This window comes from Phyllobates terribilis, unplaced genomic scaffold, assembly GCF_046119375.1.
Source record: "Phyllobates terribilis strain yellow unplaced genomic scaffold, ASM4611937v1 Scaffold_5__5_contigs__length_657084704, whole genome shotgun sequence".
In the NCBI taxonomy this organism is placed as follows: domain Eukaryota; kingdom Metazoa; phylum Chordata; class Amphibia; order Anura; family Dendrobatidae; genus Phyllobates; species Phyllobates terribilis.
The window spans coordinates 353,136,929-353,160,498 of record NW_027362765.1 but is presented as its reverse complement, the minus strand read 5'-3'; the positions used below and the strand labels follow the sequence as shown (position 1 = coordinate 353,160,498).

Here is a 23,570-nt window from a genome sequence, read left to right as displayed (position 1 = left end):
GCTGCTCTGGTGGTGATTGAAGATCTGTGACAGTAAAGATAAGAATGCTGCTCTGTAGATGACAAAATATCAGTATCAGTATAATTAAGAGTGCTGCTCTTGAGGCAAAAGAAGATATATAACAGTAGAATCAAGAATTCTGCTCTGTAGATAATGGAAAGTCTGTAACAGTAGAGTTAATAATGCTGCTCTGAAGGTGACAGAAGATCTGTAACAGTAGAATTAAGACCGCTGCTCTGGAGGTGATGGAAGATCTGTAACAGCAGAGTTGTAACAATAGGAGAGATGCGCTGGTGCTGTGTTTAGCTCTCTGGAACACTGTAACAAACCCCAAGCTGTGAGTTGCGTTGGATCCGGAGAGTTTTCAGCCTCTGAGCTGAACTCTGCATTCAGTGCCGTTAGCAGAGATCTTCAGAGCGGAGGATTTAGTGTCACGTCTGACTTCTCCCTCTTTATTCCAGGATGATCCTGAAGGAGAGCGCTCTGTCGCGGTACCTGCACTCCGCGGTGCTGATCAGCGGCGCCATGCTGGTGTTTGGCGGCAATACACATAACGACACATCCCTGAGCAACGGCGCCAAGTGCTTCTCCGCTGACTTCCTGGCCTACGACATCGGTGAGTCCGTGCCCTGGGGTCCAGAATTAACCCTTTTCCCCAAGCTCATCTGTTTATAACAATCCAGGATAATTCCTTTAATCCGGTATTTCTGTGGCCGGACCTGATCCGGATTATCGGACAGTTATAAACCGTGCACATCATCTGCTCTTCAGTGGCTTCCTGAAGGCTCCCGGTGACTGTGCACGTCTGTGGATTATCAGATGCCGGATTACAGGAGTTCTGCGGTAACAGTGACGAGGGTTTTGTGAGTTCTGCTCCGCATATATAGTATTTTCCCCGACATGTTCCTCCCGTCCCTCAGACGACCGAGCTCCGGACATCTGCCGGAGGTAACAGTCGCTGCTATAAGGACTGTGCGCTCTGTGTATTATAGCAGGTGATTACACCCCACATTGTAACCGCAAGAACGTCTGGGGGCGACGGACGGCTGAGAACCGGGGCGAAGCCCTGATGTAAGAGCTGAACAGTGACCGCAGCTCCGGAGGATAAGATACAATGTAACAGCAGAATAGTGAGTGCAACTCTGAAGGTGACTGGAGGATAAGACCTGATGTAACAGCAGAATAGTGACTGCAGCTCTGGAGGTGACTGGAGGATAAGACACGATGTAACAGCAGAATAGTGAGTGCAGCTCGGAAGGTGACTGGAGGATAAGACACAATGTAACAGCAGAATAGTGAGTGCAGCTCTGAAGGTGACTGGAGGATAAGACACAATGTAACAGCAGAATAGTGAGTGCAGCTCTGAAGGTGACTGGAGGATAAGACCTGATGTAACAGCAGAATAGTGAGTGCAGCTTTGGAGGTGACTGGAGTATGTTATTCTGGATGCTTGCAGTGGCGCGCTATGATTCTGCACGGTCTTCGGATACTTCACGTTAGTTGCCGCCGCTCGTCTCCGGCGAGGACCCTACAATCAGGTCTGTGCACTTTCTGCAGAGTTTGGTGGCCGCCATCCCCAGTGGTCTTCAGTGGTGGGGGAGGGGCGGTGATGGGGCGCTCTTGCACAGTGGGGCGGCTGATTTCCCGCTTCCCTCGTTTCTTTTTATCGCTCCGCACTTTTTCTCTTTTAGTCCTGGGGAAGGAGCGAGACGCGGCTCAGCGCGGCTCTGAGGCTCGGGATTATTGTGCCGCTTCATTCTCTCCATTATTAGGAGCTTTTCTCGGCGGCGGTAATGACGGTATTCAGCCAGCACTCCACCGCCATTAATGGGAGGCTTGAGTAACTGGGATGGTGAGAGGAGCCGGCCGTGCCGCCATCAGGAGCCGCCGGAGGAGCGTCCGCAGCAATCAGCGCGAGCGGCTAATTCTTCTCTGGTAAAAGCCTCATTCATGGCGCGCTCCTCCGATATCGGAGCACTTCATCCCATTAACTCCGCGGAGCGCCTCCGCCGCGCCGCCCGCCCGCCCTCCTGTTACAGGCGCGACTCTCCTCCTGCAGCACAATGCCGCCCGGATTGTAATGTTCACAGATGAAGCCACTTTACCTCCGCGCATTGTGTCCAGGAAAAGTACGTCTCATTTACCAGCGAATCGTTACATGGGACTGCGGCTGTTCACCGGATGAATCATCGGCCGCCACCAGAAAGACGCTAAATGGGCGGATTCATTAGATGTAATAAGTCGCCATCGCTTCTCCAGAAAAGGAGAGCGGCAGAATCATTATAACAGCAAGGAAAGTACGGAAACGCAGAATCCTCTTAAAGGGGAAATGTCTATTTATACTCAGAGTGGGGGGAGGGGGGGGGCTCCCACGGATGAGATACCGCTGGTGAAAAGTAGTGGCTGCATTCTACACATGTCCACCAGGGGGCACCACGTGACGTAGGATACAGTGCAGACTGTATGTGGGTGGGCGCTCGTTACAGAGTGGTGGGGCGCTGCTCATCTCCAGCTGTTTGAAAGTTACTACTCCCATCATCCTCTGCAACAGCGACAAAGCAGGTTATATGAGGGAGAATCGGTCTGTGTTCACATTGAGATTTTTTGGGGAGTTTTTTTTTTTTATGGAACAGATCCTTCTCAAAAATCCCCATCAAAAACTATTTGGAAAATTCTTCCAAGTCATTCCTATGTGAAATCCACGTTCTGCTCCTGGGAGGACATGATCGAGGTTTGTTTGCTGCTTCAGGTTTTGAAAAACGTCTGATGGAAAAAAAGAGCGTGCAGGAAAGCTCTGCGGAGCGGGCAGAGTCCGCGCAGAGTCCGCGCAGAGTCCGCGCAGAGTCCGCGCAGAACGCTTCCGAAGCCAAAACTCCTCCAGACCCCACAGCCACGTGCACACCCCGTCTACTGGGCGAGTTTCCTTGCAGTGGCTTCACCAGCGGTATTGCCATCATTTTTCTGGCCACTGGCATCTTTTCCTCTGGGCTACTTCTATTAACTGCGTGAAAATTTACGAACCCTGAGCCAGTGAAAAAACGCGACATCAGATGGGTCATGAGCGCAGTGATTTATACATTGCTGTGCACTGTTTATTTTATGCAACACTTTTGCGGAGCTTTTTCCAGTGGAATCTGAACAGAATCTGCCTCAAAAAGATGCTGTGTGCACATAGCCTCAAACTCTTTCAAGGCTATCACCCTACCCGTCCTCTCCACAGTGCTGCACCGCCCTACATCTCCTCCACATCTTTATCTACCTCTCTACCCATCCTCTCCATAGTGTTGCACCGCCCTACATCTCCTCCTCATCTGTCACCCTACCCGTCCTCTCCACAGTGCTGCACTGCCCTACATCTCTTTCCTCATCTCTGTCTATCATCTACCCATCCTCTCCACAGTGCTGCACCGCCCTACATCTCCTCCTCATCTCTATCTGCCACCTACCCGTCCTCTCCACAGTGCTGCACCACCCTACATCTCCTCCACATCTTTATCTACCTCTCTACCCATCCTCTCCATAGTGTTGCACCTCCCTACATCTCCTCCTCATCTGTCACCCTACCCGTCCTCTCCACAGTGCTGCACTGCCCTACATCTCCTCCTCATCTCTATCTACCACCTACTTTCCTCTCCACAGTGCTGCACCGCTCTACATCTCCTTCTCATCTCTTTGTACCACTTACCACTCCTCTCCACACTGCTGCACCACCCTACATCTCCTCCTCATCTGTCTACCACCTACCCGTCCTCTCCACACTGCTGCACCACCCTACATCTCCTTCTCAGCTCTGTCTACCACCTACCCGTCCTCTCCACAGTGCTGCACTACCCTACATCTCCTCCTCATCTGTCTACCACCTACCTGTCCTCTACACAGTGCTGCACCGCCCAATATCTCCTCCTCATCTCTGTCTACCACCTACCTGTCCTCTCCATAGTGCTACACCACCCTACATCTCCTCCTCATCTCTGTCTACCACTCTACCTGTCCTCTCCACTCTGCTGCACCACCCTACATCTCCTCCTCATCTCTGTCTACCACCTAACTATCCTATCCACAGTGCTGCACCGCCCTACATCACCTCCTCATCTCTGTCTACCTCCTACCTGTCCTCTCCACAGTGCTGCACCGCCCTACATCTCCTCCTCATCTCTGTCTACCACCTACCCGCCCTCTCCACAGTGCTGCACCACCCTACATCTCTTCCACATCTGTCACCCTAGCCGTCTTCTCCACAGTGCTGCACCACCCTACATCTCTTCCCTCATCTCTGTCTACCACCTCCCCGTCCTCTCCACAGTGCTGCACCGCCCTACATCTCCTCCTCATCTCTGTCTACCACCTACCCATCCTCTCCACAGTGCTGCACCACCCTACATCTCCTCCTCATCTCTATCTGCCACCTACCCGCCCTCTCCACTCTGCTGCACCATCCTACATCACCTCCTCATCTCTGTCTACCACCTACCCGTCCTCTCCACAGTGCTGCACCGCCCTACATATCCTCCTCATCTCTGTCTACCACCTCCCCGTCCTCTCCACTCTGCTGCACCATCCTACATCACCTCCTCATCTCTGTCTACCACTCTACCTGTCCTCTCCTCAGTGCTGCACCACCCTACATCTCCTCCTCATCTCTATCTGCCACCTACCCGTCCTCTCCACTCTGCTGCACCATCCTACATCACCTCCTCATCTCTGTTTACCACCTACCCGTCCTCTCCACAGTGCTGCACCGCCCTACTATCCTCCTCAACTCTGTCTACCACCTCCCCGTCTTCGTCACAGTGCTGCACCACCCTACATCTCCTCCTCATCTCTATCTGCCACCTACCCGTCCTCTCCACTCTGCTGCACCATCCTACATCACCTCCTCATCTCTGTCTATCACCTACCCATCCTCTCCACAGTGCTGCACCACCTTACAACTCCTCCCTCATCTCTGTCTACCACCTACCCATCTTCTCCACAGTGCTGCACCGCCCTACATCTCCTCCTCATCTCTGTCTATCACCTACCCATCCTCTCCACAGTGCTGCACCACCCTACAACTCCTCCCTCATCTCTGTCTACCACCTACCCATCCTCTCCACAGTGCTGCACTGCCCTATATCTCCTCCTCATCTCTGTCTACCACCTACCCGCCCTCTCCACAGTGCTGCACCGCCCTACATCTCCTCCTCATCTCTGTCTACCACCTACCCGTCCTCTCCACAGTGCTGCACCGCCCTACATCTCCTCCTCATCTCTGTCTACCACCTACCCATCCTCTCCACAGTGCTGCACCACCCTACATCTCCTCCCTCATCTCTGTCTACCACCTACCCGTCCTCTCCTCAGTGCTGCACTGCCCTACATATCCTCCTCTTCTCTGTCTACCACCTCCCCGTCTTCGTCACAGTGCTGCACCGCCCTACATCTCCTTCTTATCTTTGTCTACCACCTACCCGTCCTCTCCACAGTGCTGCACCGCCCTACATCACCTCCTCATCTCTGTCTATCACCTACCCGTCCTCTCCTCAGTGCTGCACTGCCCTACATATCCTCCTCTTCTCTGTCTACCACCTCCCCGTCTTCGTCACAGTGCTGCACCGCCCTACATCTCCTTCTTATCTTTGTCTACCACCTACCCGTCCTCTCCACAGTGCTGCACCGCCCTACATCTCCTCCTCTTCTCTGTCTACCACCTCCCCGTCTTCGTCACAGTGCTGCACCGCCCTACATCTCCTTCTTATCTTTGTCTATCACCCTTCCTGTCCTCTCCGTTTTGCGACTGATCTAATACTAACATCTGCCATAATCCAAGCGTTTTCCATCTCCAGGACTTCTCTCGTGCTATGTCAGTTTTCTGGAATGCACTACTCTGGACGATATGGCTAATTCCAGCCCCCACATTGGTATATAATCACATCTCTGTAGACAGGCCGATCACCTCCATAGTCTAACTCTTCTGTTTTCACTTTTCCCTCCTATCATCTCCACAACCTCCATGCACCCAATAGCACTTGGTGACTGTACACAGATCCTGGCCGGGGACGGATCCTGCGACGTTATATGTCTCCCCTATTTATTATACTGATGGCCGGACATGACGGCGCGTTCTACCTATTGTGCCCCCCTATCTTGATCTCGTGTCCTTGCCGCCCCTTTAAGAACAATGGCTGCCAATTTGACATTGGACGGAGGCGTCACCAGAGCGCGAGTAACGCTGACCGTGTTATGTGCGGTGGAAAGCGGCCAGGAGGAACATCACCGCAACAGATGTCGCTCTCGGGCCGACAGGTGCCGACTGCCAGGGAACGTTCTCATCCGAAGAGCTTGATTGATGCAGAAGGTGAAAAAAACCCGAGGTCACAGCCCCAGGTGATCGCAGAGCGCGGCAAGGAGCGCGGCACGTACAGCGGAGGTCACCGCCAGCACCGGAGACAGCAAGAGATGGAAGCACAAGTACCAGAACTGATGCAACTAACTGGTGTCCTCGACTCCACTCACATCCAGAGCTGCGCTCTGCTGACAAATCTATCCACACTATTGCTAAAAGACGCGCGTGTCAGAGCAGCGAGTGACGACTACTACTCCCAGTGAAGAGACTACTGCCCCACACTGCAGCTTTACACGGAGCCAGGAGTGCGTGTTCCTGCAGAGTATTTGCAGCTCTGGATGTGACTGGAGTGTCATAAATGGTGGCTGGATGTGTTATCCTGCAGAGCGGACATTTACTCATCACTTCATCTTCATCTGCACTTGTAAAATATTTTACAAGCGTTTTGGGGCAGGAGCAGAGTAATGAACGCGGCTGATTCCTCATTAGTAAGAATGGCGCTCGCTGGGAAAATGGCTGTAAATCACCGAAGATTTATCACCAAGAAGATCACAAGAAGCCGCGACGCACAGCGACTGTGCGAGACTAGAATCAGCACGTGGAGCGAGGGGTTAAATGTACAGAACAGGAGCAGATGTTACCTGCAGTCCTATGTAACACACCAAAAGAAGAAAAGAAATATGTTCCAATCAGTATCTGGTGACCGCCCGTCACCTCCATCATCAGTATCTGGTGACCGCCCGTCTCCTCCATCATCAGTATCTGGTGACCGCCCGTCACCTCCATCATCAGTATCTGGTGACCGCCCGTCTCCTCCATCATCAGTATCTGGTGACTGCCCGTCGCCTCCATCATCAGTATCTGGTGACCGCCCGTCACCTCCATCATCAGTATCTGGTGACCGCCCGTCTCCTCCATCATCAGTATCTGGTGACCGCCCGTCGCCTCCATCATCAGTATCTGGTGACCGCCCGTCACCTCCATCATCAGTATCTGGTGACCGCCCGTCTCCTCCATCATCAGTATCTGGTGACCGCCCGTCACCTCCATCTCTTCTTCTCGTCACGCGTACACTGGTTATGGAGGAGGTTTTTCCAGACATCTTGGAGCACTTCCCCCAGATCTCCTGTGTATGAGTCTTGTGCGGACCCTTCATGTGATCCCAGACAGACGGGCTGATGTGAGATCAGGGCTCCGGGGCCGGATCATCACCCCCAGGACTCGTCTCTCTTACTGACACTGGCTGGATGTTGGGGGTTGTTGTCCTTTGTTACTGATGATTTACTTTTCTCTTTGCAGTTTGTTACTTTTGATACGTGTAAGCTATTAACCCTTCCATTTCAGGCAGCGTTCTTCTTTCTGTGCAGCATTGTTTCGGTACCTGCCTATAACTTTTGCGCTGTGCTGATCCTAGTCTGCCCCTCTATTCTGTATCCACGGTGTTCTGATTACGGGGCAGACGTGACGCCGCGGTCCTGGGTGGAGACGGCGGCGCTGATCAATGTTGTGCCAGCCCTGCCCCCACCAGGAATATGGATCAGGACCCTCTGAGCATCTTGTACTGGAGCCTCCAGTGGCTGATAACTGCGAATCATAGAGGATGTCCCAGTCGGGGGAGAGCTGTGTGACAATCCTACGACCGTCATACGGCTGAGCGGCCATGATATTTCACATGTTCTGTAGTTAGGGATCTTTCTTGTTATTTAGGACTCTGTAGTATAATCCCCCTCCCCCGGCTCCTCACCTGCGGCGGCGGCCACTGCCCTCTCCCTCCGCCCTCGCTGCTGTTGCCGCCATTGCTCTGATCTTTTCGCCTTGGCGTCGGTGGGAACATTGGCTGCGGGTGTTATTAATCTCCGGCGCTCGGTCACATCCAGCAGATTGTCAGGTGCGGAGCCATCTGCTATAATGATCTGTGCCCATGGACGGCGGGTGGGCGGCAGGCGTCGGACCCCGGATGCCAGGACACGAGTCGCCACTTTCTGGGCATCACCATTATCCAGAGCTCATGGCACCATGGGAAAACATATAAGCGGGGTCTGGCCTGCACTGATACATTGTGACGAGCCTCTCAGCACTTCCTGTTGTCAGAGCCAATCAGCTTCTGCACGGCTGCTCCTCCCCTCTCACAGAGAAGCTGCAGCTGCGTCCCCCTCCTCCCCTCCATCATCGGATGGATTCTCGGAGCCGGAGATCTGTGATGGATCCTGAGCAGATAATTTCCGTTAATCTCATGTACGACCTCCATGGACATCACATAATCTAGGACGTCTGATAATCCGGCACAGATCACGCCAGATTAGAGGAATCTCAAAGAACTTGTATCGGTGCAGAGAATCCCGGGACAGACAATGGTCACAGATTGATACAATGTGTCTGATTATTCTCCGCGCTCATCCCGGGAACCTTCGTTACTTCTTAACATTAATGGACTTTTAATGAAGATAAAACGTCTATTTATAGAACGATTCCGCGGAATAAGAGACGCTGATTTCAGAGCGGCGACAATCGCGAGGTAAACGCCACCGCCGACCCCCGCTGAATAATGCACTTTGATGAGAGATAATTGCATCTTCAAAGACTATTAATCCTTTGATGTCCGCGGGTCACTAGGACGAGGAGCGGCTCTGAGAGCAATGTCCTGGCACTGAGACCGGGGGGCTTCCGTCCTCACCGTACAGTAACCTCTGTGCCCCAGTGGTGTGGTCCTTGTATTCTGTAATCATGGCCCCTGTGAACACCCGGGGTCTTCCATGGGCGTAACACTACTCAGACAACACAAAGCGGACAATAAACAGAACAGTCCCAGCAAATACCCAAGATGGTGCAACATTACACAGTCCTCACCCTTCCTTCTCCACCCGCCTGGGATAGAACAGCTGCGACTTTGGGACTTCCAAGGCCGACTACCTCAACCAGTGGCCCCCCGCTTCTGGCGGGCCCTCACAGAGAGGAGGTACCGGCAAGCTTAGGAAGCTAGCAGTCCACTGAGGTACAAGGCCAGGAGACCCTAGGATCCCACCCTGGCCTCTCCGAGAATTTCCATGAGGCCAGATGACCGGCGGATCCCAATCTGGCTTCTCTGAATGACTCCATGAGTTCCAGGCAACATATCCATGGTGCCCGGTGACTTCATCGTGCCACCCTGGTCTCCCCAACTGTATCCATAGGCTCTCTGATGGTCAATGGAGCAGATCCGTATCTTTCCAGTCAGGGCCGATACCCTTAGGCCGGAATCATGTAGAATCCAAATCTGTGTCTCTCTGGGTTGAGCCGCCATGCATTCCATCTACCGTCTTGACGGATGTCTCTCATTCTCCTTGTAAAGTCTTTTTGATTCTCCTTAATTCTGCTTGCAGCACTACAGACATCCCTGTTTATATTTACATCTGTGTAAGGTCATCATTCACAGGTCAAGGGACATGGATGAAGGTGGAAGGGGCTCATGACTCATTGTTTGAGTATTTAATCAACTTGCATAGTTTGTATTCATCCTGCTCTTTAAATTCACATCTAGCTGGTTTAGTACAATATGTCAATAGCATATTAACAAATATCATTGTTTCCAAAGGAAGAGAAGTCGACATTCAGTTTTATACACATAATACTATGTCCTTCTTGATCAGCCACAGAAATACACATACATTCACAAGTCAACATAAACACAATAGTGTATTTCTCTTGGCTTAACAAATCTAATCGTCTGGCTGATTAAGATTATAAGCTGTATCGTCACAGCCCCCATGATCAGTAGTTTGTAATCATTTTTCCTAACGGAGTAATAGATTATAGAAACCTGTCCTACAGTCACCTCCCCCCAGTAATGGCTGATAACAGGGAGTAATAGATTGTAGTCACCTGTCCTACAGTCACCTCCCCCAGTAATGGCTGATAACAGGGAGTAATAGATTGTAGTCTCCTGTCCTACAGTCTCCTCCCCCCAGTAATGGCTGATAACAGGGAGTAATAGATTTTAGTCACCTGACATGACTACAGAGCATCCAGTCACATAGTGTCTTATCCTCCACTCCCCTCCAGAGCTGCGGCCACTATGCTGCTGTTACATCGTGTCTTATCCTCCAGTCACCTCCAGAGCTGCAGTCACTATTCTGCTGTTACATCGTGTCTTATCCTCCAGTCACCTCTAGAGCTGCAGTCACTATTCTGCTGTTACATCGTGTCTTATCCTCCAGTCGCCTCCAGAGCTGCAGTCACTATTCTGCTGTTACACCGTGTCTTATCCTCCAGTCACCTCCAGAGCTGCAGTCACTGTTCTGCTGTTACATCGTGTCTTATACTCCAGTCACCTCCAGAGCTGCGGTCACTATTCTGCTGTTACATTGTGTCTTATCCTCCAGTCAACTCTAGAGCTGCAGGCACTATTCTCCCGTTACATCATATCTTATCCTCCAGTCACCACCAGAGCTGCAGTCACTGTGCTGCTTTTACATCACACCTTATCATCTAGATGTGCAGCAGGATAACACCCACCGGGTCTTCGTAGGTACCCGTGTAGAAGCTCCATTGTTTTTGTCGGCCCGGTTCTAGGTATCAGTGTAGAAGTTTCGGGGTTCTTACCAGACGGTTCTAGGTGCCAGTGTAGAAGCTCCGGGGTTCTTGTCGGCCTGGTTCTAGATGCCAGTGTAGAAGCTCCGGGGTTCTTGTCGGCCTGGTTCTAGGTCCCAGTGTAGAAGCTTCAGTGTTTTTGTAAGCCCTGTTCTAGGTTCCAGTGTAGAAGCTCCGGGGTTCTTGTTGGCCCGGTTCTAGATGCCAGTGTAGAAGCTCCGGGGTTCTTGTCGGCCTGGTTCTAGGTCCCAGTGTAGAAGCTCCAGTGTTTTTGTAAGCCCTGTTCTAGGTTCCAGTGTAGAAGCTCCGGGGTTCTTGTCTACCCAGTTCTCGGTGCCAGTGTAGAAGCTCCATTGTTCTTTCCGGCCCAGTTCTCGGTGCCAGTGTAGAAGCTCCAGTGTTCTTGTCGGCCCAGTTCTCGGTGCCTGTGTAGAAGCTCCAGTGTTCTTGTCGGCCCGGTTCTAGGTGCGAGTGTAGAAGCTCCGGGGTTCTTGTTGGCCCGGTTCTAGGTGCCAGTGTAGAAGCCTCGGGGTTCTTGTCGACCTGGTTCTAGATGCCAGTGTAGAAGCTCCGGGGTTCTTGTCGGCCTGGTTCTAGGTCCCAGTGTAGAAGCTCCAGTGTTTTTGTCAGCCCTGTTCTAGGTTCCAGTGTAGAAGCTCCGGGGTTCTTGTCGACCCAGTTCTCGGTGCCTGTGTAGAAGCTCCATTGTTCTTTCCGGCCCAGTTCTCGGTGCCAGTGTAGAAGCTCCAGTGTTCTTGTCGGCCCAGTTCTCGGTGCCTGTGTAGAAGCTCCAGTGTTCTTGTCGGCCCGGTTCTAGGTGCCAGTGTAGAAGCCTCGGGGTTCTTGCCAGCCCGCTCCTCGCCTGGTGCCACTCGGTCTGTACTTGTCTTTGTTCATCTCTTTTTCTTTTCTCTTCAGCTTGTGACGAGTGGAAAGTTCTGCAGAAGCCGAATCTGCACCGAGATGTCAACCGGTTTGGCCACTCTGCTGTGGTCAGTAATGGGTAAGATTTCATGCTTCACCTACAAATAAAGTGTCTGACATTCCAGTAACAGTAAAGAATCCCTCCCATCAGTTTAATATCAGTCAGATTTTTCTATATGGCAGTATTATTAAAACATCACTGAGCTTGTATCTGGTGCAGAATCACACCCAGCTCTTCTTTGAATGCATTTAGAGTAACTTCCATCGGTTACTCCTCTTACAGTAAAGAATCTTTCATATAATAAAGGTGAAACTATGTGATCTAATTTGCTATAATGATACAAAACAAGCCAGATTATATCATTATGCTTACTCCCAGAGTGTAAAGAAGCCTTTCCTACAATGGAGCAACGTTCTGGAGCCAGTATCGTTATTATGTTACTAGATGGTGGCCCGATTCTAACGCATCGGGTATTCTAGAATAGGTATGCGGCCGACCGGGCGCAATCAGCAGAGCTGTATTTAAATTTGGCGCCAAAATCGCTGATTGGTCGAGGCTGGCAACCGCGACCAATTAGCAAAGCGGTGTTAAAATTTGGCGCCTATATCGCAGATTGGTCACGGCCGGCGGTCGCGACTAATCAGCAGAGCGGGGTTTAAATTTGGCGCCAATAATGCTGATTGGTCGCGGCCAGCGAACGCGACCAATCAGCAGAGCGGGGTTTAAATTTGGCGGCAATAATGCTGATTGGTCGCGGCCAGCGAACGCGACCAATCAGCAGAGCGGGGTTTAAATTTGGCGGCAATAATGCTGATTGGTTGCGGCCGGCGGTCGCGACCAATCAGCAGAGCGTTATTTAAATTTGGCGCCATTAATGGTGATTGGTCACGGCCGCGACTAATCAGCAGAGCGGTGTTTAAATTTGTCGCCAATAATGCTGGTTATTCGTGACCGGTAACCGCGACCAATGAGCAAAGCGGTGTTTAAATATGGCGCCAATATCGCTGAATGGTCGCGGCCGGTGGTTGCGACTAATCAGCAGAGCGAGGTTTAAATATGGCGCCAATATCGCTGATTGGTCGCGGCCGGTGGTTGCGACTAATCAGCAGAGCGAGGTTTAAATTTGGCGCCAATATCGCTGATTGGTCACGGCCGGTGGTTGCGACTAATCAGCAGAGCGGTGTTTAAATTTGGCGCCAATATTGCTGATTGGTCGCGGCCGGAGACCGCAACTAATCAGCAGAGCGTTGTTTAAATTTGGCGCCAATCTCGCTGTTTGGTCGTGTCTGGCGTCAGCGACCAATCAGCAGAGCGTTGTTTAAATTTGGCGCCAATCTCGCTGATTGGTGGCGTCTGGCGTCAGCGACCAATCAGCAGAGCGTTGTTTAAATTTGGCGGCAATCTCGCTGATTGGTAGCGGTCGCCGGCGGCCGCGACCAATCAGCACAGCGGTGTTTACATTTGGCGCCAATCTCGCTGATTGGTCGCGGTCGGCCGGCAGCCGCGACCAATCAGCACAGCGGTGTTTACATTTGGCGCCAATCTTGCTGATTGGTCGCGGTCGGCCGGCGGCCGCGACCAATCAGCAGAGCGGCGTTTAGATTTTCCGCCCATCTCGCTGATTGATCGTGGTCGGCCACCGCGACCAATCAGCAGAGCGATGTTTAAATTTGCCGCCGATATCGCTGATTGGTCGCGGTGGCCGGCCGCAACCAATCAGCAGAGCGGCGTTTAAATTTGCCGCCGATATCGCTGATTGGTCGCGGTGGCCGGCCGCGATTAATCAGCAGAGCGGCGTTTAAATTTGCTGGCCATCTCGCTGATTGGTCGCGGTGGACGGCTGCGACCAATCAGCAGAGCGGCGTTTAAATTTGCCGCCCATCTCGCTGATTGGTCGCGGTGGCTGTCCGTGACCAATCAGTGAGATGGGCGGCAAATGTAAACGCCGCTGTGCTGATTGGTCGCGGTGGCTGTCCGTGACCAATCAGCACAGCGGCGTTTACATTTGCCGCCCATCTCGCTGATTGGTCGCGGTCGGCCACCGCGACCAATCAGCACAGCGGCGTTTAAATTTGCCGCCCATCTCGCTGATTGGTCGTGGCCGGCCACCGCGACCAATCAGCACAGCGGCGTTTAAATTTGCCGCCCATCTCGCTGATTGGTCGCGGCCGGCCACCGCGACCAATCAGCGTTGTATTAGTGTGGGCCCGGGAGCGGCGCTGCTTGTGCGGCTGCGTATTAGCGAGGACCGGGGAGCGGCGCTGCCTCTGCGGCTCCTTCTGTTGCGAGAAGCCGGGAGATGAGCGACTGCTCGCAGCAGAAGCATCCCGACCGGCGGCGCCGCTCCCCGGTCCTCCGTTCACACTTGCTGTCGCTGATCTTCCGACGTTAGCCTCATGGAGGTGAGTGGCGCCGGTCGGGGTAGTTGTGCTGCTAGCGCCGCTCATCTCCCCGCTGCATCGCCGCTGACCTCCGTCCGCCAGATGAGCCGCTAACGGCCGCCATCTTTTTTCAGAAATCCCACGACGCTGATTGGCCGCTGCCGGACCAATGAGCAACGCGGGATTTCCTGGACAGACAGACAGACAGACGGGATAAGACAATTATATATATAGATTATTCAAGTGTCATCTGGGCTGGGAGTGTTTCTTTTGTAGCAGAACGTCCGACCAATGTTGTGAAAGTGTATAAAAAATCTGGTTATGTTGTTTCCTTCCTTACTGCTCTTACAGCGAAAAATCCTTTTTTTAGATGACATTTTTCGTTGAGCTCCGAGTTGAGTCATTTTCATGTAACCGCCACATGTTTATGAGCTCAGTCTTTTTACCTCTGTGCCATGTTCAGTCCAAAACGTTACGGCTTTATCTATCTTTGTCTAACAGTAAAAAATCCTTTCCTGATGATGAAATGAATTTCTAGATATTTTTCTTTTCTGTAAGGTCCTTGACTTTGCTTTTCTATTTTATAAGTGAATGCCATTCCCATTCCTACATATTTCTACAGTTTAGCTTACTGCTCTTACTGTAAAGAATCCTTTCATAAAATAAAGCTTTCTGTTTTAGAATCCACTGTCATTTCCACTCTGATTTTCCTCCGTCAGGTCCATGTTCATATTTGGTGGGTTCTCCAGTGTCCTCCTGAACGACATCTTGGTGTATAAACCTCCGAGCTGCGAGGCTTTTCCCACCCAGGAGCAGTGCACCAGCGCGGTACAAGGCATCAGCTGTCTGTGGGACCGGGGCCATTGTGTGTCATGGGAGACCGCGCACGCCAGCAGTAGCCTGTCCCGCGCCCACTGCCCCAACAAATCTGGTAAGCCTGGCACGTCTCTAGCCACATCCAGAGCAGCTCCGCCCTGAGGTCAGTCATGTTACGTGGCATCGTGGGATAAAACGTCTGGTCTCATTCCCTCCGCAGCGCCAGCAGACGACAGGTGCTACAAGAACACGGACTGCGCCAGCTGCACCGCCAACACCAATGGCTGCCAGTGGTGCGACGACAAGAAGTGCATGTCCCTGAGCAGCAACTGCAGCATGGTGAGGGTCTGCTCTGGGGGTCTGGAGAGGGTCTGCTCAGGGGTCTGGAGAGGGTCTGCTCAGGGGTCTGCTCAGGGGTCTGGGGAGGGTTTGCTCAGGGGTCTGAGGAGGGTCTGCTTAGGGGTGTGCTGAGGGTCTGCTTGGGGGTCTGGGGAGGGTCTGCTTAGGGGTGTGCTGAGGGTCTGCTCGGGTGTCTGGGGAGGGTCTGCTCGGGGGTCTGGGGAGGGTCTGCTCGGGGATCTGGGGTGGGTCTGTTCCGGGGTCTTGGGAGGGTCTGCGGAGGGTCTGCTTGGGGGGTGTGCTGAGGGTCTGCTCGGGGGTCTGGGGAGGGTCTGCTCGGGGGTCTGGGGAGGGTCTGCTCGGGGGTCTGGGGAGGGTCTGCTTGGGGGTCTGGGGAGGGTCTGCTTAGGGGTGTGCTGAGGGTCTGCTTGGGGGTCTGGGGAGTGTCTGCTTAGGGGTGTGCTGAGGGTCTGCTCGGGGGTCTGGGGAGGGTCTGCTCGGAGGTCTGGGGAGGGTCTGCTCCGGGGTCTTGGGAGGGTCTGCTCGGAGGTCTGGGGAGGGTCTACTCGGGGGTCTTGGGAGAGTCTGTTTGGGGTCTGGGAAGGGTCTGATCAGGGGTCTGGGGAGTGTCTGCTTAGGGGTGTGCTGAGGGTCTGCTCGGGGGTCTGGGGAGGGTCTGCTCGGGGGTTTGGGGAGGGTCTGCTCGGGGGTCTGGGAAGGGTCTGCTTAGGGGTCTGCTGAGGGTGTGCTCGGGGGTCTGCTCAGGGGTCTGGGGAGGGTTTGCTCCGGGGTCTGAGGAGGGTCTGCTTAGGGGTGTGCTGAGGGTCTGCTTGGGGGTCTGGGGAGGGTCTGCTTAGGGGTGTGCTGAGGGTCTGCTCGGGGGTCTGGGCAGGGTCTGCTCGGGGATCTGGGGTGGGTCTGTTCTGGGGTCTTGGGAGGGTCTGCTCGGGAGTCTGCGGAGGGTCTGCTTGGGGGGTGTGCTGAGGGTCTGCTCGGGGGTCTGGGGAGGGTCTGCTCGGGGGTCTGGGGTGGGTCTGCTCAGGGGTCTGGGGAGGGTCTGCTTGGGGGTCTGGGGAGGGTCTGCTTAGGGGTGTGCTAAGGGTCTGCTTGGGGGTCTGGGGAGTGTCTGCTTAGGGGTGTGCTGAGGGTCTGCTCGGGGGTCTGGGGAGGGTCTGCTCGGGGGTCTGGGGAGGGTCTGCTCGGGGATCTGGGGAGGGTCTGCTCCGGGGTCTTGGGAGGGTCTGCTCGGAGGTCTGGGGAGGGTCTACTCGGGGGTCTGGGGAGAGTCTGTTTGGGGTCTGGGAAGGGTCTGATCAGGGGTCTGGGGAGGGTCTGCTTAGGGGTGTGCTGAGGGTCTGCTCGGGGGTCTGGGGAGGGTCTGCTCGGTGGTTTGGGGAGGGTCTGCTCGGGGTTTTGGGGAGGGTCTGCTCGGGGGTCTGGGAAGGGTCTGCTCGGGGGTCTGGGCAGGGTCTGCTTAGGGGTGTGCTGAGGGTCTGCTCGGGGGTCTGGGGAGGGTCTGCTCTGGGGACTGGGGAGGGTCTGCTCGGGGATCTGGGATGGGTCTCTTCAGGGGTCTGAGGAGGGTCTTCTCAGGGGCACCATCAACATTACACAGTCATGCATCCTGCTGGTGTACAGATTGGTCACCTGGGCCAATGGTCTGCACTTTGCGGCTCTCCCGGACCCTGGCATGCTGGGTCTTGTAGTTCTGCTCCATTTGTAGAGCCTCAGGTTGTTGCCCCTGTGCTGGATGATTAGCGGCGCCCCTTGATACTTGCACAGCAGGAGCAGATTTACCATCTGTAACCGCTGCTGTGTACCGCACCTTGCTGGTATATATTCTGCATCACTCGCAGTTATCAGTAATCTGACTGTTTCCCTGATTGTCCTTTTTTCCAGTCTGTGAAGAATTATGTGAAATGTTATGTAAGGAACGAGCAGATCTGCAATAAGCTGACGAGCTGCAAAAGCTGCTCCCTCAACCTGAACTGCCAGTGGGATCAGCGGCAGCAGGAATGCCAGGCTCTGCCCGGTGAGTGCCCCGCCACGTGTGACCCCAGCCACGTGTGACCTCTGTGTGACCCCAGCCACGTGTGATCCGTGTGACCCCAGCCACGTGTGACCCCGCCACATGTGACCCCAGCCACATGTGACCCTCGTGTGGTCCCGCCACGTGTGACCCCCACCACGTGTGACCCCCGTTTGACCCCGCCACGTGTGACCCGTGTGACCCCCGCCACGTGTGACCCCGTGTGTGCCCGTACACTGAGCAGGAGACACTGACTGTTCTCTTGTCACAGCTCATCTCTGTGGAGAAGGATGGAGCCACGTGGGGGACGCCTGTCTGCGCATCAACTCCAGCCGTGACAGCTACGACAACGCCAGGGTGTACTGCCACAATCTGAGCGGCAGCCTCGCCTCCCTCACCACCCCAAAAGAGGTGGACTTTGTACTGGACGAAATGCAAAAATACACAGTACAGGTGAGAAACACCACCTCATCTCTGTCCTCCTCCTCCAGACTCATCTGCTCTCCTCCAGACTCCTCTGCCCTCCTTCTCCCTCCAGGCTCCTCTGTCCTCCTTCTCCCTCCAGGCTCCTCTGTCCTCCTTCTCCCTCCAGGCTCCTCTGTCCTCCTTCTCCCTCCAGGCTCCTCTGTCCTCCTTCTCCCTCCAGGCTCCTCTGTCCTCCTTCTCCCTCCAGGCTCCTCTGTCCTCCTTCTCCCTCCAGGCTCCTCTGTCCTCCTTCTCCCTCCAGGCTCCTCTGTCCTCCTTCTCCCTCCAGGCTCCTCTGTCCTCCTTCTCCCTCCAGACTCCTCTGTCCTCCTTCTCCCTCCAGACTCCTCTGCCCTCCTCCACCCTCCAGTCTCCTCTGTCCTCCTCCACCCTCCAGTCTCCTCTGTCCTCCCCCTCCTCCTTCCAGGATCCTCTGTCCTCCTCCTCCTTCCAGGCTCCTCTGTCCTCCTCTTCCTCCTCCAGTCTCCTCTGTCCTAATCTTCCTCCTCCAGTCTCCTCTGTCCTCCTTCTCCCTTCAGGCTCCTCTGTCCTCCTTCTCCCTTCAGGCTCCTCTGTCCTCCTCCTCCCTCCAGGCTCCTCTGTCCTCCTCTTCCTCCTCCAGTCTCCTCTGTCCTCCTCCAGTCTCCTCTGTCCTCCTCCTTCCTCCAGGCTCCTCTGTTCTTTTACTCCTCCAGTCTCCTCTGTTCTCCTCCTCCCTCCAGGCTCCTCTGTTCTCCTCCTCCCTCCAGACTCCTCTGTCATCCAGGCTCCTCTGTTCTCCTCCTCCAGTCTCCTCTGTCCTAATCTTCCTCCTCCAGTCTCCTCTGTCCTCCTCCTTCCTCCAGGCTCCTCTGTTCTTTTACTCCTCCAGTCTCCTCTGTTCTCCTTCTCCCTCCAGGCTCCTCTGTCCTCCTTCTCCCTCCAGGCTCCTCTGTCCTCCTTCTCCCTCCAGGCTCCTCTGTCCTCCTTCTCCCTCCAGGCTCCTCTGTCCTCCTTCTCCCTCCAGGCTCCTCTGTCCTCCTTCTCCCTCCAGGCTCCCCTGTCCTCCTTCTCCCTCCAGGCTCCCCTGTCCTCCTTCTCCCTCCAGGCTCCCCTGTCCTCCTTCTCCCTCCAGGCTCCCCTGTCCTCCTTCTCCCTCCAGGCTCCCCTGTCCTCCTTCTCCCTCCAGGCTCCCCTGTCCTCCTTCTCCCTCCAGGCTCCCCTGTCCTCCTTCTCCCTCCAGGCTCCTCTGTCCTCCTTCTCCCTCCAGGCTCCTCTGTCCTCCTTCTCCCTCCAGGCTCCTCTGTCCTCCTTCTCCCTCCAGGCTCCCCTGTCCTCCTTCTCCCTCCAGGCTCCTCTGTCCTCCTTCTCCCTCCAGGCTCCCCTGTCCTCCTTCTCCCTCCAGGCTCCTCTGTCCTCCTTCTCCCTCCAGGCTCCCCTGTCCTCCTTCTCCCTCCAGGCTCCTCTGTCCTCCTTCTCCCTCCAGGCTCCTCTGTCCTCCCCCTCCTCCTTCCAGGATCCTCTGTCCTCCTCCTTCCTCCAGTCTCCTCTGTTCTTTTACTCCTCCAGTCTCCTCTGTTCTCCTCCTCCCTCCAGGCTCCTCTGTCCTCCTTCTCCCTCCAGGCTCCTCTGTCCTCCTTCTCCCTCCAGGCTCCTCTGTCCTCCTCCACCCTCCAGGCTCCTCTGTCCTCCTCTTCCTCCTCCAGTCTCCTCTGTCCTCCTCCTTCCTCCAGGCTCCTCTGTTCTTTTACTCCTCCAGTCTCCTCTGTTCTCCTCCTCCCTCCAGGCTCCTCTGTTCTCCTCCTCCCTCCAGACTCCTCTGTCATCCAGGCTCCTCTGTTCTCCTTCTCCAGGCTCCTCTGTCCTCCTCCTCTGTCCTCTGTCTTCCTCCTCTGTCCTCCAGGCTCCTCTGTTCTCCTCTGTCCTCCAGGCTCCTCTGTTCTCCTCTGTCCTCCAGGCTCCTCTGTTCTCCTCTGTCCTCCAGGCTCCTCTGTTCTCCTCTGTCCTCCAGGCTCCTCTGTTCTCCTCTGTCCTCCAGGCTCCTCTGTTCTCCTCTGTCCTCCAGGCTCCTCTGTCCTCCTTCTCCCTCCAGGCTCCTCTGTCCTCCTTCTCCCTCCAGGCTCCTCTGTCCTCCTTCTCCCTCCAGGCTCCTCTGTCCTCCTTCTCCCTCCAGGCTCCTCTGTCCTCCTTCTCCCTCCAGGCTCCTCTGTCCTCCTTCTCCCTCCAGGCTCCTCTGTCCTCCTCCTTCCTCCAGGATCCTCTGTCCTCCTCCTCCTTCCAGGCTCCTCTGTCCTCCTCTTCCTCCTCCAGTCTCCTCTGTCCTCCTCCTTCCTCCAGGCTCCTCTGTTCTCCTCCTCCCTCCAGACTCCTCTGTCATCCAGGCTCCTCTGTTCTCCTTCTCCAGGCTCCTCTGTCCTCCTCCTCTGTCCTCTGTCTTCCTCCTCTGTCCTCTGTCTTCCTCCTCTGTCTTCCTCCTCTGTCCTCCAGGCTCCTCTGTCCTCCCCCTCCTCCCTCCAGGCTCCTCTGTTCTCCTCCTCCCTCCAGGCTCCTCTGTCCTCTTTCTCCCTCCAGGCTCCTCTGTCCTCTTTCTCCCTCCAGGCTCCTCTGTCCTCTTTCTCCCTCCAGGCTCCTCTGTCCTCTTTCTCCCTCCAGGCTCCTCTGTCCTCTTTCTCCCTCCAGGCTCCTCTGTCCTCTTTCTCCCTCCAGGCTCCTCTGTCCTCTTTCTCCCTCCAGGCTCCTCTGTCCTCTTTCTCCCTCCAGGCTCCTCTGTCCTCTTTCTCCCTCCAGGCTCCTCTGTCCTCTTTCTCCCTCCAGGCTCCTCTGTCCTCTTTCTCCCTCCAGGCTCCTCTGTCCTTCTCCCTCCCTCCAGGCTCCTCTGTCCTTCTCCCTCCAGGCTCCTCTGTCCTTCTCCTTCCAGGCTCCTCTGTCCTTCTCCCTCAAGACTCCTCTGCCCTCCTTCTCCCTCAAGACTCCTCTGCCCTCCTCCTCCCTCCAGTCTCCTCTGTCCTCCCCCTCCTCCTTCCAGGATCCTCTGTCCTCCTCTTCCTCCTCCAGTCTCCTCTGTCCTAATCTTCCTCCTCCAGTCTCCTCTGTCCTCCTTCTCCCTTCAGGCTCCTCTGTCCTCCTCCTTCCTCCAGGATCCTCTGTCCTCCTCCTCCTTCCAGGCTCCTCTGTCCTCCTCTTCCTCCTCCAGTCTCCTCTGTCCTCCTCCTTCCTCCAGGCTCCTCTGTCCTCCTCTTCCTCCTCCAGTCTCCTCTGTCCTCCTCCTTCCTCCAGGCTCCTCTGTCCTCCTCTTCCTCCTCCAGTCTCCTCTGTCCTCCTCCTTCCTCCAGGCTCCTCTGTTCTTTTACTCCTCCAGTCTCCTCTGTTCTCCTCCTCCCTCCAGGCTCCTCTGTTCTCCTCCTCCCTCCAGACTCCTCTGTCATCCAGGCTCCTCTGTTCTCCTTCTCCAGGCTCCTCTGTCCTCCTCCTCTGTCCTCCAGGCTCCTCTGTTCTCCTCCTCCTCCAGGCTCCTCTGTCCTTCTCCTTCTCCCTCCAGGCTCCTCTGTCCTTCTCCCTCCAGGCTCCTCTGTCCTTCTCCCTCCCTCCAGGCTCCTCTGTCCTTCTCCCTCCAGGCTCCTCTGTCCTTCTCCTTCCAGGCTCCTCTGTCCTTCTCCCTCAAGACTCCTCTGCCCTCCTTCTCCCTCAAGACTCCTCTGCCCTCCTCCTCCCTCCAGTCTCCTCTGTCCTCCCCCTCCTCCTTCCAGGATCCTCTGTCCTCCTCTTCCTCCTCCAGTCTCCTCTGTCCTAATCTTCCTCCTCCAGTCTCCTCTGTCCTCCTTCTCCCTTCAGGCTCCTCTGTCCTCCTCCTTCCTCCAGGATCCTCTGTCCTCCTCTTCCTCCTCCAGTCTCCTCTGTCCTCCTCCTTCCTCCAGGCTCCTCTGTCCTCCTCTTCCTCCTCCAGTCTCCTCTGTCCTCCTCCTTCCTCCAGGCTCCTCTGTTCTTTTACTCCTCCAGTCTCCTCTGTTCTCCTCCTCCCTCCAGGCTCCTCTGTTTTCCTCCTCCCTCCAGACTCCTCTGTCATCCACGCTCCTCTGTTCTCCTTCTCCAGGCTCCTCTGTCCTCCTCCTCTGTCCTCCAGGCTCCTCTGTTCTCCTCCTCCTCCAGGCTCCTCTGTTCTCCTCCTCCTCCAGGCTCCTCTGTTCTCCTCCTCCTCCAGGCTCCTCTGTTCTCCTCCTCCTCCAGGCTCCTCTGTTCTCCTCCTCCTCCTCCTCCTCCAGGCTCCTCTGTTCTCCTCCTCCTCCTCCTCCAGGCTCCTCTGTTCTCCTCCTCCTCCAGGCTCCTCTGTTCTCCTCCTCCTCCAGGCTCCTCTGTTCTCCTCCTCCTCCAGGCTCCTCTGTTCTCCTCCTCCTCCAGGCTCCTCTGTTCTCCTCCTCCTCCAGGCTCCTCTGTCCTCCTCCTCCTCCAGGCTCCTCTGTCCTCCTCCTTCTCCAGGCTCCTCTGTCCTCCTCCTCCTCCAGGCTCCTCTGTCCTCCTCCTTCTCCAGGCTCCTCTGTCCTCCTCCTCCTCCAGGCTCCTCTGTTCTTTTACTCCTCCAGTCTCCTCTGTTCTCCTCCTCCCTCCAGGCTCCTCTGTTCTCCTCCTCCCTCCAGACTCCTCTGTCATCCAGGCTCCTCTGTTCTCCTTCTCCAGGCTCCTCTGTCCTCCTCCTCTGTCCTCCAGGCTCCTCTGTTCTCCTCCTCCTCCAGGCTCCTCTGTTCTCCTCCTCCTCCAGGCTCCTCTGTTCTCCTCCTCCTCCAGGCTCCTCTGTTCTCCTCCTTCTCCAGGCTCCTCTGTCCTCCTCCTCCTCCAGGCTCCTCTGTCCTCCTCCTTCTCCAGGCTCCTCTGTCCTCCTCCTCCTCCAGGCTCCTCTGTCCTCCTCCTTCTCCAGGCTCCTCTGTCCTCCTCCTCCTCCAGGCTCCTCTGTTCTTTTACTCCTCCAGTCTCCTCTGTTCTCCTCCTCCCTCCAGGCTCCTCTGTTCTCCTCCTCCCTCCAGACTCCTCTGTCATCCAGGCTCCTCTGTTCTCCTTCTCCAGGCTCCTCTGTCCTCCTCCTCTGTCCTCCAGGCTCCTCTGTTCTCCTCCTCCTCCAGGCTCCTCTGTTCTCCTCCTCCTCCAGGCTCCTCTGTTCTCCTCCTCCTCCAGGCTCCTCTGTTCTCCTCCTCCTCCAGGCTCCTCTGTTCTCCTCCTCCTCCTCCTCCAGGCTCCTCTGTTCTCCTCCTCCTCCTCCTCCAGGCTCCTCTGTTCTCCTCCTCCTCCAGGCTCCTCTGTTCTCCTCCTCCTCCAGGCTCCTCTGTTCTCCTCCTCCTCCAGGCTCCTCTGTTCTCCTCCTCCTCCAGGCTCCTCTGTTCTCCTCCTCCTCCAGGCTCCTCTGTCCTCCTCCTCCTCCAGGCTCCTCTGTCCTCCTCCTTCTCCAGGCTCCTCTGTCCTCCTCCTCCTCCAGGCTCCTCTGTCCTCCTCCTTCTCCAGGCTCCTCTGTCCTCCTCCTCCTCCAGGCTCCTCTGTCCTCCTTCTCCCTTCAGGCTCCTCTGTCCTCCTCCTTCCTCCAGGCTCCTCTGTTCTTTTACTCCTCCAGTCTCCTCTGTCCTCCTCCTCCTTCCAGGCTCCTCTGTCCTCCTCCCTCTCGTCCTCTGTGACTCGCCATTTCCGATCTGTCTGTGGTTTGGATCTAGCTGACTTGTCTGTGGCCCATGGACACATTAAATGCTGTCATTTCCCGTGCTGGTT

The 23,570-nt window shown here is 55.4% G+C and overlaps 1 protein-coding gene across 1 annotated transcript in view; it reads left to right on the top strand.

Moving 5' to 3' along the window:
- ATRNL1 (attractin like 1) overlaps window positions 1–23,570 on the top strand; it is a 1,189,422-nt gene that overhangs the window by 283,606 nt on the left and 882,246 nt on the right. Inside the window, exons 10-15 of the mRNA XM_073684631.1 lie at window positions 462–616; window positions 11,810–11,894; window positions 14,917–15,128; window positions 15,234–15,352; window positions 17,252–17,384; window positions 17,653–17,834. Coding sequence (XP_073540732.1) covers window positions 462–616; window positions 11,810–11,894; window positions 14,917–15,128; window positions 15,234–15,352; window positions 17,252–17,384; window positions 17,653–17,834 — 886 coding nt within the window. The remainder of the gene's footprint in view (window positions 1–461; window positions 617–11,809; window positions 11,895–14,916; window positions 15,129–15,233; window positions 15,353–17,251; window positions 17,385–17,652; window positions 17,835–23,570) is intronic.